Source organism: Haliaeetus albicilla, chromosome 14, assembly GCF_947461875.1.
Source record: "Haliaeetus albicilla chromosome 14, bHalAlb1.1, whole genome shotgun sequence".
Taxonomy (NCBI): domain Eukaryota; kingdom Metazoa; phylum Chordata; class Aves; order Accipitriformes; family Accipitridae; genus Haliaeetus; species Haliaeetus albicilla.
In genome coordinates this window covers 16,414,117-16,430,050 of record NC_091496.1, presented here as the reverse complement: position 1 = coordinate 16,430,050, position 15,934 = coordinate 16,414,117, and the positions used below count along the sequence as shown (strand labels likewise).

At 45.3% G+C, this 15,934-nt stretch overlaps 1 protein-coding gene across 2 annotated transcripts in view; it reads right to left on the bottom strand.

Moving 5' to 3' along the window:
- The window catches only part of SLC2A13 (solute carrier family 2 member 13), a 161,974-nt gene extending 146,895 nt beyond the window's left edge, over positions 1–15,079 (bottom strand). Inside the window, exon 1 of one of the 2 annotated variants that reach the window (XM_069801861.1) lies at positions 14,196–15,079. In XM_069801861.1, the coding sequence (XP_069657962.1) occupies positions 14,196–14,748 (553 nt within the window). In that variant the 5' untranslated portion in view covers positions 14,749–15,079. The remainder of the gene's footprint in view (positions 1–14,195) is intronic. The other variant, XM_069801860.1, reaches the window with a different exon arrangement.
- Positions 15,080–15,934: the final 855 nt, after the last annotated feature.

Here is a 15,934-nt window from a genome sequence, read left to right as displayed (position 1 = left end):
ATTGCTTCTACAGCACACAAGCAAACTGTACGGGTTCCAGCTCCTAGGGCAGGTAACCCAAGCTGGTATTTGCACTGGCAAAATTTATGGTGACTTAGAAAACCAATGGCTACAGATCCTGTAACAGTACAAATTTGCAGAGTACAGAACACACAGACCAATTGTGAAAGTGAAATGCAGCAGACCAGACACTTCGCAGTCCATTATTGCTTCAGGGATGCATGTATTTTGGTGACTGATAATGCATGACAAATAGAAAACCATATCAAAGAACATGCAGAGCAACTGTGAAAAGTAGACATAATAGACCAAACACTTCTCAACCTATTACTGCTTTAGGGATACATGTATTTTAGTGCTGATAATGCAGGATAAATAGAAATCCAAATGAAGGGAGCCATACATTGCTTCTGGATGATTCAGCTACATTGGGAACATATTCGTACAAGACTGAGAAGTATGCACACAGGCATTTTCATGTTTTACTACAGCTGACTGAATCATTTGCTTTAAAAAAGAAACAGGGCATTGCTGTAAGCAAAATACCACAGAAGATTAATATAAACATTTACAAAGAAACATGATGTGCATTGTCTTCAAATATCAGCTTAAAAGTCTTAAAAACTTCTCTAAAAAAATCTGCCTAAAGTTGTATTTTTCAGTTGTAGCTCAGTATGACATCCATATCTACCTCACAGACTTAATTTTATATGAACCTACAACTACCTCATAAACAGATTCATATCTCCTGTACTGTACTAATTAGTAGTTTATCAAGATCATGAGGTAAAGAAATTAATGTCTCTGTAATTACAGTGGAATCGCATTGGCTTAAAACTGGTGTGAGTGCCGAGTCAGGCCTCTTCAAGTTTTCTCTCTTGCTCATTGCCACAGCACAGATGAAAACTAGTTACCCTGTCTGGGTGTTAGACCATACAAGTCCACATTATAAAGCCAAGAAACCTACATCCCTACTTGATAAAAATTTAAAGAAGAAGAAAGAATTGAGCCAAGAACTATATATTCCCACTTGATAAAAAAATTTAAAGAAGCACAAAGAATGGCTCCATACCTCAAAGCAGTTCTTTGTACCTTCTCCTGTCCTCCAGTGCACAGCTGTAGAATCCGTTCCCAACGCACTAATCCTGAAAATCCGCACAATTGGTTTATGGTATCCTCTTGCATAGCCACCTTCAATCACATTTTTTCTCACCACAAAAATACAAACAACTCCTAATTAAAATATCCACTAATATAATTTGATTTCATTACTCAATTCTTCCTGCGTATGCACACACACAGAGTTCTCTAGATGTCTGGATTCCTACTTCCCAACATGACTAAGAGGCCTGGATCAGACATTCCTTCTCACCAACATGGGCCAGGAAAGACAAGTGTGGCAGATGAGTTACTGAGGTTCAAGCAGTGCTACTTAAGCACTCACACTTCCAGTTCCCCCTTCTTTGCACCAGTGCAAGGAGTGAGGTTTCCCCTATATCCCAATCCAAATGAAGATCCCTCACAGGGGAAACTTGGGGATAAGAAGACATTGCAGCTAGACAAATTGAAAAACTGAATAGTTTGACTGTAACAAAGTGGTCCATAAGAATCCCCATCACACTTAGCATGCATAGTTTCACTTCATGTATCCTGGAAAGAGCATCTAGGAAGAAAAGCAGGATTAATACAAAAGCTTCAGACAACAGGCTAACAGGCAGGCCAGGCTTGCCTTCATCCAACCAGCACACAGCCATAGTGGTTTATGCCTCAGCAACCCAGCTAAAACAGTCACACACACAAATCCACACTCCTGGATGAAAGATACAAGGGAGCGTATGACCATGAGCAGAGGCTCTATTAAGCCAGTCAGAAACAGGTTAAGATTCTAGATAAGGAAAACCAGAAAACACACACACAGTCCCTTAGAAGTTTCACCATTACAGGGTTAATTACTGAGAATTGACTTCTGAATAGAGTAAACATAAATACTCTAAACAGGTGTCTCAGATCTTGCTAAAGATACAGTCAGTATTACAGAGGAGACAGGCCTGCTGGTCTTAAACTATGAGGAAAAATCTTCTCTGCACTGCTGCATTTATAAGCTCAGAGCACTGCTTCCTTCTTTGCAAGGGAGCACTCCACATCTAAGAGGATAATGATTAATCGTCCAGATAGTACTTGGGTGTTGGGCAAAGCAATTAACGTTGAATCAGGGAGAGGCCCTGCAGACTGATACAACAGACAGCTTTTGACTCCAGGGAAGGAAGATTCAGAAATAAGTGCAGATAGGCAGAATCAAAGCCAAAACACAAGCTGCACCTTTTCTTACTTTAAAGTCACCATCAGCAGACACAAAAGAAAGCAACACAACAGAGCTTGACCTAAAAATTATGCCTTGAAACTACAGCTTTTTCGGAAGCACACACACTGTTGAACATGGTAATATTTTGTTTACCCTAGCTAGTAAAACTGCAGACTAGAGTCAAGAAAGGAGGGAAGCCCTAAACCTGCAGGACAGTAAGATGCGCAGAGGTAACCACATAGAGCATATAGGTGTAGACAACTATTGTGTCCCGCCCCAAAGTTAGATTTCAAGATAAGTAGTACGTTCTCGTCCAAGCTTTCAAGAATTTAGTAAAGTACATTCCCACTCACGAGAAGAGAAGTTGCCATTTATTTGTGTAATGCTCTACTCAATGTGTGCCCAGATTTCTGCTATATGCACCAATGATTTTTTCCAGGAACATGCCAGTCAATCATTACAAGAGAAAGGATCTACATTCTGTGCCTTATTTCTCTTCCTCCCCAAGGACTACATATAGCACAAAACCAGACCCCAGTATTCAGCTCAGAATATAACCACGGTGATCGAATTCCTGGGCTAAAACATCATGACTACCTACGGACAACATTTAGTCTTTTCCACCCCTTTCTTCAAGATCCTGAAGTTGTCCCAGTACCTCTGACTTTCCATTCATACCAAGCTGTTCCAATGTGAATTGGACTGGTGAGGTCAGCAGCGCCTACGATTAATGCAGGAGCAGGGAGTCTACCAGGCAAAACACTTAGCTGCTGAACTCCATAGCGAATAAAACCAGACTTACCTTTTCCCCTCAGGCAGATTTCCCATTCCTGTGCTGACATAGCTACTACTGACCTCAACAGTCCAATAATCAAGGACCTGTGAACAAACAAAAAAGGTCACTTACATGCAAACACTTGCTGAAGTCCATGCTGAAAGTACACACAGCTTTGGTCTCAACCAGTACTTCCTCCATGCGTACTGTGCTCTAGGTCATCTATTACCACACTGCTTTTCTCACATGTTAGACACTCGCCAGGATCGATCACAGCTCCAACCAACAACCCTAAAAAAATTAACGATCCAAATGAGGAGACCAAGTACTTAGTGGTGAGTCCCTTAGATTTTATCTCCTTAACCTCACAGATTGAACAAAACTTCCTAGGTGGGCAGCTACAAACAGAAAATTAAGTTCAAAGTAACAGCTAGGCAGAGTAAGTCCTAATACAGCTAGGAATAACCAATATAGCACGTTGATGTGAATCTTAACCACGCAAAAAATACCGTAAGAAGCAGTGTTTCTCTTGTACTATTACACCTTGGACAAGTAGATTCCAAAGGAGTACTAGCTCTGACTTGAGACATCTGACTTTGGGATCCTGATATACCATCCTCCATCAACTATACTAGAACTTAGGGTCCCAGCTCCCCCTGTTCCCAACTGCACTCCAGTTAGATGTTCCAACAGGCAGCAAAAACATTCCCTGCCTCCAACACCTCATGTAGGCTCTGTGCTTCAGTTACCTTTCTAGATTTCTGAAGTTGCTCCAGCCTCATTTTCATAGCTCTCATTAATATATTTAGTTATCTACCACTTTTCCTATAAAAAGGTCAGGAATTAAGTAATTTATTAAGCATATTTATTAGCTTCAATACACACTTTTTGCTTCCAACTTTCTCTGAGCACTTTTAAGATAGTAGCTTTTTTTTCCTTCCATAATTCCCTCATAATTTTTGCTGTTGAATGGCGGCATGTGAAGCCTATGCTACAACTGCCAGTTCAGCAGCACAGGATAAAATTGCAACACGCTCAAGAAGGTAGTTGTCTTCAGCATCAGGATCATCTAAATCTTCCTTAAATAAATAACTGAATCCTGACTGTCTATCCATTTCTGAATGTGCAGCTGAAGAGACAGTAAACCAACAACTGTATCTTCTCCAGGAGAAGCACTGCCAGTTCTTCCAGGATCAGAGCTGTAAAAAAAGTAATGGGCCATACTGGTTGAATCTTTTATAATATTGATTAAAAAAACCACAGAATCACAGGTAACTACCAAGTATTGTAGTACTATTACAAGCTTTGGACAAGAATCAATGGTAATTTAGGGGAGGAAAAGCAGAGGGATGGGAACAGGAGCTCCCTGTTTCCATCAGCTGGTCTGGTCTGGTCTTGCTTTGGAGGCTGAACTGCATCAAAGGGCATGGGAACAGGATGGCACTCATGCTCCTTCTCCCTTCCTGCTCCCCTGGGCACAGCAGCTCTCCTCTGGTTCTGTGCTAGGGAAAAGGAGGAATACCTGTAGCTCTGCTCCAATCTTGCCCTTGGAGTGGGACAGATGCCACAGCAGGACCTCGCTGAACTGAAGAAGGCAGTTCAGAGCAGGGCATGAATCAAGATTACTACTATGATTTTCAAATACAACCAATACCTAACTTTTTTTTTCTTTTTGATTACAATAAATGTGATTGATAGCTTATGAATGATGGCACTGCTCTGATAGTAATGTATCAGCCGTAACAACATGAAGTCATTTCATGACACTTACTTAAGGTCACCTTCATGTTTTTATGACTGTGTCAGCATGAAGACAACAGTCAGACAGGAACAACCAACAGGTTGGGGGAGAAAAAAAAAAAAGAATACCCAAAAATCCTACATCCACCTATTCATTAGGGGTCCAATCAGTTCAAGATGGATTTAAATTTCAAATTTTTGGTGCCTTCAGATAGGCCTAAGTTCAAAGGTCTCATCTGGAGAACCCAGAGTAGGAGTGCTAAAACTACAAAAATAAACCTGGAAAACTATCAAAAGTTACTAAGCAAGGTAGATTGTTCAAGGCTTTGTAGGGTTTCTATGCCGTTCTGGCACAGAACAAGTATTTGAGAGAAGGAACAGGAGAGAATTTCTTCTAAGCAATCAGAAATTAAAGACCTTCTTCCACTGGCACATGCCAGTGATCACTTCAGTAGATGTTTCACTCAGAGCAGTGGTCACTGGAACATGTTCCCAATTTACAAGACCACATGCCTTCACAGCATGGGCAATACAATGTATGTTACACCAGGAAGGCTCTTCTGCTCTTTTCAACTTGGAACATATTCCCCTGGATTTCCAGACTATGACAGGAAAGTAGAAGAGCTGTGGTGCAACTCAAAGACATCCCTAAATACTTTCTTCCAGCTGCTGGAAAATAATCTTCTTTTCCCAATGTCCATAGGCACATTAAAACCACAATTATTAGTTTTGCTTCCCTGAAAGCTTGCAAGAGAAGCAACAGTAGAGGAAACTATGCTCATGAGGCTCCTGACCAAAAGAAAAGGGAAACAGAAAGGCTGTTACTCCTTGTTTCTGTCCAAGACAGAAAAGGTTAGCCTGCAGAAACTCACACTTCTGGGAAAAGGCTGGAAAACTCTTCCCTTAGGGCTCCCATTTATGGTAGAGGTTTATAAAGCTATTTAATTTTGTCTAGACTATGGGCAATTGCCAGGTGAGTCTAATTTTGGATACATGTTTTTGTTTACAGAGCAGGTCCTCCACCATTTCTGGCATCTTCTGGTTTTGTGTCTATCGTCTAGAGATCGACAATCCCTTCATTACTGCCTCAGAGACAACTGAGCACACAGCTGCATGTGCTTGGCTGGCTGTTGATCAGATTAGAGAGCTCCTCAATGTTACCAGCTGGCATAAGACCCGTGAAAACTCAGACCTTCCCAAATATACAGTGTTGAAAAAAGATCAGAAAGTTCTAGATTTGAGGCCTGAAGCAATTGCCTCCCAGGGAAACCCCACTTCTCCCTTTATACTGTTCAGCCTCTCAGAGTGCCTGTCAGCCCATGTGCCAAAAGCATCAGGTATCACTGGGGTTTTCCACACCGCCTGGAAAATTGTTTTGCCTTGAAATTGCCTCATCGCTCAGGAGCAGAAGTGGAACACACTCATTGATATAAAATGCTCACTAGCAAAGGACAAGCCCCAAGGTCGATGCCATGTGCTTCTGGAAAACATGAGCTCTAACGAGAACCAAGAAGCCTTTCAGATTAGCTATGGAGGGCAAACCTCCTCTAGAGAGAAGCTCCCTTGCTGCATTACACTGGAAAAGTCAGGGAAGGGGGAAAAAAAGTTTACAGCTCCTAAATATACGCAACTGGAAGACCCATCTTTAGGGGAGGGGAGAGAAGACCCCTTGAGGCACAACTAAAGGACAAGCCCAAGGTAAAAAGTTGCATCTATCAATAAACATACACTTTTTCTTTTTTTTCTTTTTTTTAAATCCATGCAACTGCTTCAGTGTCTGAGCCCACTAACACAACAGCCACACAAAGAGATGGCTGAACTCCCAAGAAAGTCAACCCAGGAGCAATTCCTAGGACACACGTGGGACTTCAAACAAGGATTCACTGCTTGAAGGGGAGGAACATGAGAAGGAAGTCTGTCCCAAACTGCAGAAGAGGCAGGCACTCTTGCTATTTAGCCAAATAAGAGACCAGACCAAGGGGGAGGTGGGAACACGTTTGCTAACACCATAGCTGACAGCATGCCATGACCTATCCACAGACAGCCAGACACGTGGGGGACTCCGAGGTCACAGCATGACATTTCATCCACGCAGGCAGCACGTCTGTAAGGGACTTGCAAAGGAAGAAGGGACAGACTCACTGAGCTAAGAAACCCAACTTGAGTAACTAAGTATATAAACAGTCAAAATGAGAAACCACGTACAAAAACCTCACCTTCAGAACAGGCGTTTGCTTTGAATAAATCCTTAATAAAACCACAAGTCTAAAACCGCCAATAAATCAGAGGAAGATCAGAAATGGAAAGAACAGGAAAGTGTGTATTTAAAGCTTCATTTCTTCAATTATCATAAGCAAAATACTTTTTAGAAGAGCTTGCATTCAAGTTGCATCATAAGATCTACAGAAAGATAGTTCAGCTAAAGTAGTGAACTGTCTACACACTCATTCAGAGCTGTGTTGCACAAGACCTGTACAACATATCTAATAACTGCTTCTCTTGCTATTTGTTCACAGGCATAATCGTTGCAAAGAGAAAGCAATGGGAGAACTCTGCTCCCCTGATTTTCACCAGTCACTACTTTTAGGCTTTCAGCAGCTCCACTGACTGTGCCACCCGACCTAGCCTCTTCACAAGATTCACACCAGCAATACTGATTGTACAGGTCAGGTATGAAAATTCAGTTCTTCACCAATGAAGACCCATAAAACAATTTTGCAAGCAAAGCTATCCATCAGGCCCATTATACCTCTGCGGTACCAGCACGTAGCACAGCCACAGTCATCCAGTTTGAGTCCAGCCATCTTAAGGAGAAATGATCAATTTTCAAGACTTCCATAGGATTTGCAACCCAAAAGCTTACCATCCTTTCATGGAATAATCCCTAAGATTCCTAAAATACTACATTTTAAAAGAAATTAACGTATTTAGAAGCACAATATATTCTATAAAAACCCACTTAAGAGCATACAGCTGCTATAATTAATTATCTTGAAGTCTACTGATGAGATAAGGAAAAAAGATAATTTTAAAAAACCCTTTTCAGCATCTACTTTCAGATGCTTTTTTACTTTTTTCATTGCTTCTCAGCATACAATTGGCAAAGTACACACTAGTACAGTCAGAATAAAAATTAAGTCCATATTCTGACAATGCACAGCAGAAGACAGTAGCTGGCACTTCAAATCTATTGCTTGGACTGTCCTCAGATGTCCTGCCTTGTGCCTCTGCTGATGGGACTGGTACGAGTTTCAGCCAAACAAGTCACTCAAATCCAAGAGTTCCAGCTGAATGATTTGCTATCTTTAACAGCATGGCAACTGGACACCAGTGGTCTCCTGTTCCTGTAGCAAACAAAGCATTTTGAAAATGAGCCCACCTGTGGTGCCCACATGAATTTTTCAACATAGGTAAGGAAACACTTGCATTTAACACTGCAAACTTCCTTCAAGTTGCCTTTTTATAAGGAGTAAAAGGACCATAAAAGTTTCAATTTTATGTCACATATGAACTGGATGAATTGTATTTTTTCCAAAATGAACAAAAATACTTAAAATACAACAGGAATAATGTTTCGATAGAACAGTTTGACCAAGTACAGGGAAAACTATTTTACAAGACTCCCATGTTTTAGAGACAGAAAATCAATTTCAAGGTTTATGAACTATGGGAATTTTCTTTAAGTTAAACAAAAACAACAGCAAAAAGCCCAAAACAAAGGTAAAACCACCAAAACAAACAAACAAAAAAACCACACCACCCTTATGACTTTAAACAGTTTCCAGAAGAATCAAAAGTCCAAAACTTCTCTTAGACTGTATGCTTAATACATTATTCCAAAATGGTCACGATATATTTGCCAAAGGTAGCAATATTTATATATAAATCCCTCATCTTTTTGTATTACACCATCAGACAAAACAATAATGGAGTCTGTGCTTGTTGACATGACAGTGAACTGCGCCTAACACTGTGTATACTGTCCAATGCACACAAAATTAGAGGCCTTCAAAAGATACCATTTTTCATCTTAATGTACTCCTGGTACCCTGCAAGATCACAGCTCCAGTCAGAAGCTATGTATCCTCCCAGAGGCTTCTGCACAAGAACAGATTAAGCTCTTAAGATGCAGAGATCGATCCCTGAGCGCACACAGTAATGTCAGTAGCTACAGAACCCGGAAACTTGGGTGAGCATCTCTGGTCACTGGCAGTACAAGGGTCGACTCCAACAATGTGGCTATTTGTCTCTCCATTCCCCTCCATCCCTACTGCAAGCTTATACTAACAAACCACTGTCTCTGGAGGAAAAAATAGCCTATGAATCTCTGGATTGAAAATTACAAGCATCTGCCAGAAGTAGCACAGCATATTTGGGGGCTGAGGGTGACTTTCCCCTCCAAAATATACTAAGGTATAAACTCCTTCAAAAAAAAATGTGGTGGGCACTCACTTATAAAAACAGACTGAGCTTTAGAGCTTCCCATGGGGGTGTGGGATGGGGCTGGGGTGGGGGCAGGATTAATCTGTAATTTCTTCCAAGATAAAAATACACAGAACTTGAAAAAGTTCAGCAGCACACTAAAAAATAATTTTTAAAATTTAAAAAAAAAAAAAAAGCACACATATCCTCATCTTTAACAGGCAATAGGTCATACCAGTTAGTTTCCAATATTTTCACAGCATACATGGTAGTCCAGCTGCTAACAGTGGCCCTTAATCACTGTAAAGGTAATACAGAGCTGGTACTACATGATGCGAGTCCTTTGATTATTTTTTTACTTGCTACTGGACTTTACTGTCAGTAGAAGCTAGTCCCACCAGGGCAGCCCCGAACCATATGCCAGTGCTTTCCACTCCTGCCTAATTCTGTGTACAGTCTTGTTTCCTCTGCTCAGAAAATGACCTACATATGCAGTAAAAAGATGCTACCAGGAACACTACATACACCACATTCAAATACAGCCTTTAAAAAAAACAATACTAACAGACATTTTGAGTACAAAGCAAGCGTTGAGCAGTAGGCTCACATTGTGAAGATACATCATGTGTCAGCAACGACTGGGGTCAGAGAGAAGACGAGTCAGGTCTCCATTGCACTGCAGACCTAGTAACAGAGTGCACACACACACAGTAGTCCTAAGAAGTAACTCTGCTTTCACAAGGGCTTGGGTAGCATATGCATTAAGTAATGCCTAAACCACACACTGAGTAAGAAAACAAAACACAGAAGAGCTGATCATTAATTGAGCACCATCTATTCTGCACGCTGAACAAGACAGGAGAATCTAATCATCCAGCTAATGATTGTACATTAAGATAGAGAACTACTCTGCACAAGCAAGCTTAATCCCGTCACTTCCTGAACTCTGCATAGCTCAAACAGCTTTCCTTCCACAGCTGGTACATAAATGTTCTTGAAAAAGTGATCTGAGCAGCACGCTACCTGAAACACCATGCCAACAACACCCATGTACATCAGCTGCAGGCTTAAAACCTTCAGCATCCTCAGATGACAGAAGGATAAACTGCTCCCTTTACAGACTGGCGAGCCATAAAAACACATCTGGCCAATGGGTTCAGACAACAAAGTGATTGTAAAATTAAGACATTGGACTGATCACAGTCTAAGAAAGAAGTGACTTTGCAAGCATAGTTATTTATTATTATCCTTTCTAGCCTCTATTATGTGTAGTCCCAGTGCCAACTCTACTCACTCTCCACCTCCCTTCCCACAGCAGCAGGTTTCCAGTAGAATTAGCTCTCACCTACAGCCATGCCTAGCTCTACCCTTTGGTGTTTCAGTTGTGGCCTACCCTCAGACTTTGGTAGGACAGACCAAAGATGAGCCAAGTGAAGAACCTGGCTTTCCTGCCAAGTGTGCAAACTACAGCAGCCAACACAAGGCAAACCTATGCTGACCCTCAATCCCATACCAAGTGTGGTTGGTCACCATTCAACAACAGGCTGAGACCTTTAGCATCAACAGATGCAAAGGGTCCAAATATGCTTTGTACCAATGACATTTTTCCTAGCCAAGCTCATACAAAGCGCTACCAAGCACATGTGATCCAATTTCTTAAATGTCTGAATTTTGCCCACATTTGCTGTAATGAATATCTGTCCAAATGTTGCATTCCTGACACGAGGCTCAGCCAAATTCCTGAAGAGTCAGGGACACCGCTTGGGAAGAGGTGGGCATGGAGGAGGGAATGATGGCCATAACCTTGTTCTTAAGCTATTTTGCTTGAAGTTGTAATGAACTATGCATTTAGAAATTCAGACCTGAAAAGATCTTAGCATATTCTAAGCTCATGCTGAACATGGTTTCCCCCTTTTTTTTTTTTTTAATGCATTCCCTATGTTTTGTATTTACACTGGGGGGAGGGAGGTGGGGAGGACCATAGCTGTTTCTAACCATAAAAAACTATTCAACATTTGCAATAAAAGAGGACTTTGGCTTGTCCTTGAGAGAAGGTTTTTATTTTCCAGAAACATCTCCTTCTGTAATTGCTGGGGAGAAAAGAAGAGGTTTTCTATCTCAAAACAGCTCTATGGAAAATGGTAAGAAACGGACAAGACAGAGAAGTGAGAGATGTTCCTCATTTCAGCATATATCCTGTGTTTTTCAGCCTTGAAAAAAATTTAACTGTAGCCCTTTATAAATCACAGTCACAAGAAAAATGGCCGTTTTCTCACACGGACACAACACAGATCCACCCTGTACCAGCAAGGGTGAACAAAGTCCCATAGGTAACCATCACTGCATCTGCTTTTACAGCATCACAGTACTGCCCATAACACAATACTCATTTATTAAATGCAAGCCAACACACATTTCTGGAGTAGATCTCTTGATGTGCAATTGGCAGAGAGCTACAGGAAAGAAACCTCAAAAATGTAGAAAATCATACACAGTTAAGAAGTTTTTACTGGTTTTCAATTAGGAAAGCATTTCATAACACTACACAATCGCAGCCTTACATTTCACCAGTTCGCAGTGTCACTGAAGTGTCACATTACTGAGCGACCTCCTTACACCAATGCTAAGGAGTTCTTGCACACTGTGTGCAATAAAATGATAGTCAAAGGGCTCCAAGAGAAGAAAGGGAAGAAACTGGTTAAAAGTTCCACCAATTTCTAACGCCTTCATGAAACTATCCAGGCTCCCTCTGGTGGGAGATTTAATGTAGAGATTGTTGCAGTTCGCTGTATGAGAACAGTTTTGAACCACAACATTTTTTTTTCCTCTTGTAAAATAAACCTTGTTAGGATTCGACTCTGCAATTCTTGGAGTCTCTTGTGGTGCTTCAGTCACAGCAATTTAAGGTAATGCTTTGTTTCTGGCCATAAGCTCCATCACATAAAGAACAACCACCTTTGATAAAAAGGAGAAAACATCATCTTTTTGAAATATAAGTTAGTGTCTTTGTGCTCCAAAATCCTCAGAACATTTCTCAGTCCTTACTTCAGCTCTCCAGAGCAGAACCACCATCTCTGTCCCCGATGTGAAAAGACGTCAAAGAGAGATCTCTCTCCCCAGATCACACAAGAAACCTATGGCTGTACAGAAGAACAACCCCCTAGCTCCCAATTTCCATTTCTGTGTTTTATATATTAATTATATTAAGCCCCAAGTCTCATATCCCTCTGACAATACCAAAGTCATTTATTTGCACCACTGTAAGACCATTCCAACATGCCTATGTATCTCTCTACGAGACACAGACACACAAGAGTCAAGCAAACCGTCCATCCCTTTCCTCTCCCTTCCCCCTGAAGTTGTCAATGCAACCAGTTACAGTCAACAAAAAACATTAGCTTTACAAACACAAAAAGACATCAAATTGACATCTGCTATTTTTAGTATCTACCACCAAGCATACATACTACATATTGCCATCAAAATACCTGTTCTGTCACCTCAGAGTCAAATTTAGTTTCCTTGTCTCCTGAACATTATAACAAACGTTATCAACATTCTGGAGTCTGGATTAAAAAAATGCAGAGAGGTAGCATTTAAAAATATAAAAAACAGCCACCCAACTTGGGGTCAGAAAACTGCAACCTGAAGAAGGTGTCCGTTACTGTACGGGAAAACCAGCATGAGCCCTTTCAAGGATGGAGTCAATTTTATTTCTGACAACCCTTTTTATGACTCACTAACTTTTTTTCCTTAATAAGGCCATGAATTGCATCACAGCAAGTGTGTCTATAACAAGCTAGAGAATTCAAAAAATTATTCAATGCCTAAGAAACCAAACTTTGCTATGTAGAAGAAAACAAGTCTAATTCTCAGTTTGTCCTCATGCTTTTAGATAGGAAGGATTGCAAGATCACAGTAAGAAAGATTTACTTCTTTTTCTTTTTTTTTTTTCCTTTAAACATACTATAGTCCAAGGACTCTGAATAACCTCATACGGCTCATCTTGGATGATGAGTATAATTCAAATTACTGCCTGACAGGATGGCAGCTGAAGAGCAACCAAAATTCTGGGGATATTACAAAACAGATGGCACAGAAACCAGTCTCAAAGGTTAGAGGAAACACTGCTCATCACTTCAAGTTCTTTGGGACAAACTCTAAAGTTTTACCAGAACCCACTGCTTGCAAGTTATACAATGCATACAGGAAGGCAGCCCAAGAGCAGCCATTCACGCTCAGTTCTGCAGGATGCTATTAATGAAATCCAAAGCCTGCCGAAGCAAAGGTCATCTCATTTGACCAGAGATATTACCACCTCGTTTTGTCCCAAAAGCATTCCTGTAGTGCCCAATGAAAAGCAAAGCTGTGCGGGGAACCAGAAGAGAGGTATTTACAGTGCAGAAAGACAGGCACGATCTCCTCCTCGCTCCCGACTTCTCAGAACCCCCCCCCCCCCATGTAAAGCTTACGGTGTGAGCCGTTGACACTGACAGACCACCCTCAAGATGAATTTGCAGAAAGGATGCAAGACCACCCTCCGCGTACAGAAACCAGGCAACTCTCCCCAACCCGGCTAGGACTACACTACCTGCAAGTAAAAACGCCGAGGGCAAGCAGACGGACTCTCCCTCTCCCCACCCCGCCGCGATCGGCAGCAACCCCCTCTCCCGACCTCGGCTCGGTGACGCCTCTCCCTCGCCAGCAGCCGAGCACTTCAAACCCCACGGGCCAACCTTCGCCTTTTGTTCGGGGGCTGCCTTACAGGAACGGGACGCGGGCGCGCAGAGACGGGCGGATTTTAGGGCCGGTGAAACCTCCCTCCCGGGGGAGCGTCTCCCCCGCCGGGGCAAGAGCTGGGGTGCCCCCGGGGAGCGGGGCGGACTCGGGCTTGGCCGGGGCGCGGGGGGGTCGTGCTGCCGGGAGGGCAGCCCGGCGGGGCGGCGCGGCACTCACCGATGCCCAGCCCCACCACCACGCGTCCCCCCAGCAGGGTCTCCTTGTCGCGGGCGGCGGCCAGCACGCCGGCCCCCGCCGTGAAGAGGCCGCTGGCCAGCAGGATGCAGGGCCGCCGGCCGCACAGCCCGTTGAGGACGCCGCCGGCCAGGGCGGAGAGGGCGGCGGCGCCCACCGTGCTGGAGACGAGCAGCTCCTGCCACAGGGCGTCCAGGTTGAGCTCCCTCTTGAGGAGGAGCAGGGCCCCCGACACCACGCCGGTGTCGTAGCCGAAGAGGAAGCCCCCCAGGGCGGAGAAGACCGACACCACGTAGACGAAGCCGGGGGTCTCGTCCTGCTGGAACTGCCGCCGCGCCGCCCGCTCCAGCTCGCCGCCCGACGCCGCGCTGTTGAGGCTGGAGCACGACTCGGCGGCGATGAGGCTCCGCTCGCCCGCCGCCGCCGCCGCGCCCGAGCCGGCGGACCCGTCCGCCTGCCGCCGCCGCTTCTCGCCCATCAGGTTGCTCAGGCTCCGCAGCGTGTACTCCACATTGTCGCTGGCCTTGCGGGACATGGGACGGCCGCGGCGGCTCCCGCCCCGGCCGGGGGAGGGCAGGGGGGCTGAGGCGGACGGCTGCCGGGCGACTCTGGCTGCTACGGCGGCGGGGCGGCTGCTGCCGCTGCCGCTGCTGCTGCTGCTGCTGCTCCTGCTGGCGCCGCCTGTCCTCGCCCCGCCCGCCCCTCTCGGGCCGCGCTCAGCCGGGTCGCATAGTCCCGTCCCCCCCCGCCGCCGCCGGACAGACTTGAGGGGAAGTTGCCGCCGCTCCCAGCGCCCAGGCGGAGCTGGAGGCGGAGGCGGGCGGGGACAGCGGCGAGCGCGGCCCGGCGGGCGCCAGGGGGCGGGCCCGGCCGCCACCCCCCTTGCTCCGCCGTGGCGCGCACTGCCGCGCAGGCGCCGAGGACTGCGCCTGCGGGCTGAGCGCCGCGACGCCGCCCGCCCCGCCCGCTCTCCCTCACGCCGGGTGCTGGCAAGCGGCGGGGCTGGCGGGCCGCCCTCAGGGACGCCGGGAGAAGGCGGGAAGCCCCGGGCGGGCGAGCGCCGCGCAGGCAGCGCCAGAGCCGCCCCGCAAGCCCGGGGGACGGCTCCCCCAGCCCCGCCGCGGTGGTGGCGGCGGGTGTTCCTGCTGGGCAGCCCCCGCCTGTGCGGGGTGGCAGGGGCTGCCGGCCTCGCCCGCCTCCCTGCGCGGCTCACCGCTCTGCCGGGGGCGCGTTGGCCGAGCGGCTGGCGTACGTAAAAATCGCAGTTAACAACCGGACCGTTTGAACAGGGGCAGCGCTTAAAGTTCGCGTTTGTCATTTTCTGAAGTGCCGGGTGACAAAAAAAAAGGGGAAATTTCGACCAGTTGCTCCGAGAGAGACCGGTTTGTTACCGTATGGAAGAAAAGTTCGGAGCTTTCAGTCTGTTCATACTTGAAGCAGAGCACAGCGTTCTGATATTTCCACCTTCCAGCCTTCTTGTTGAGGAATTTCACCAGGACGAAGACGGAGATCCGGTGCGGGCAGGGCCCGGGGAATCCTGTCAGCGGTTGGCGGGAGAGCGGGGCCGCCTGGTGGCGAGCGCGCCGCAGGGGCACGCCCAGGCCCCGTTCCGGGGGAAAGCCGGCGCCGGCCGGTGTGCGCGGGTGCGAGCGCTGTGGGAAAAAGGAGTCGCATCAGAATGTCACCGTTTCAGCTTCGTTGTATACATAATGGCACGTATC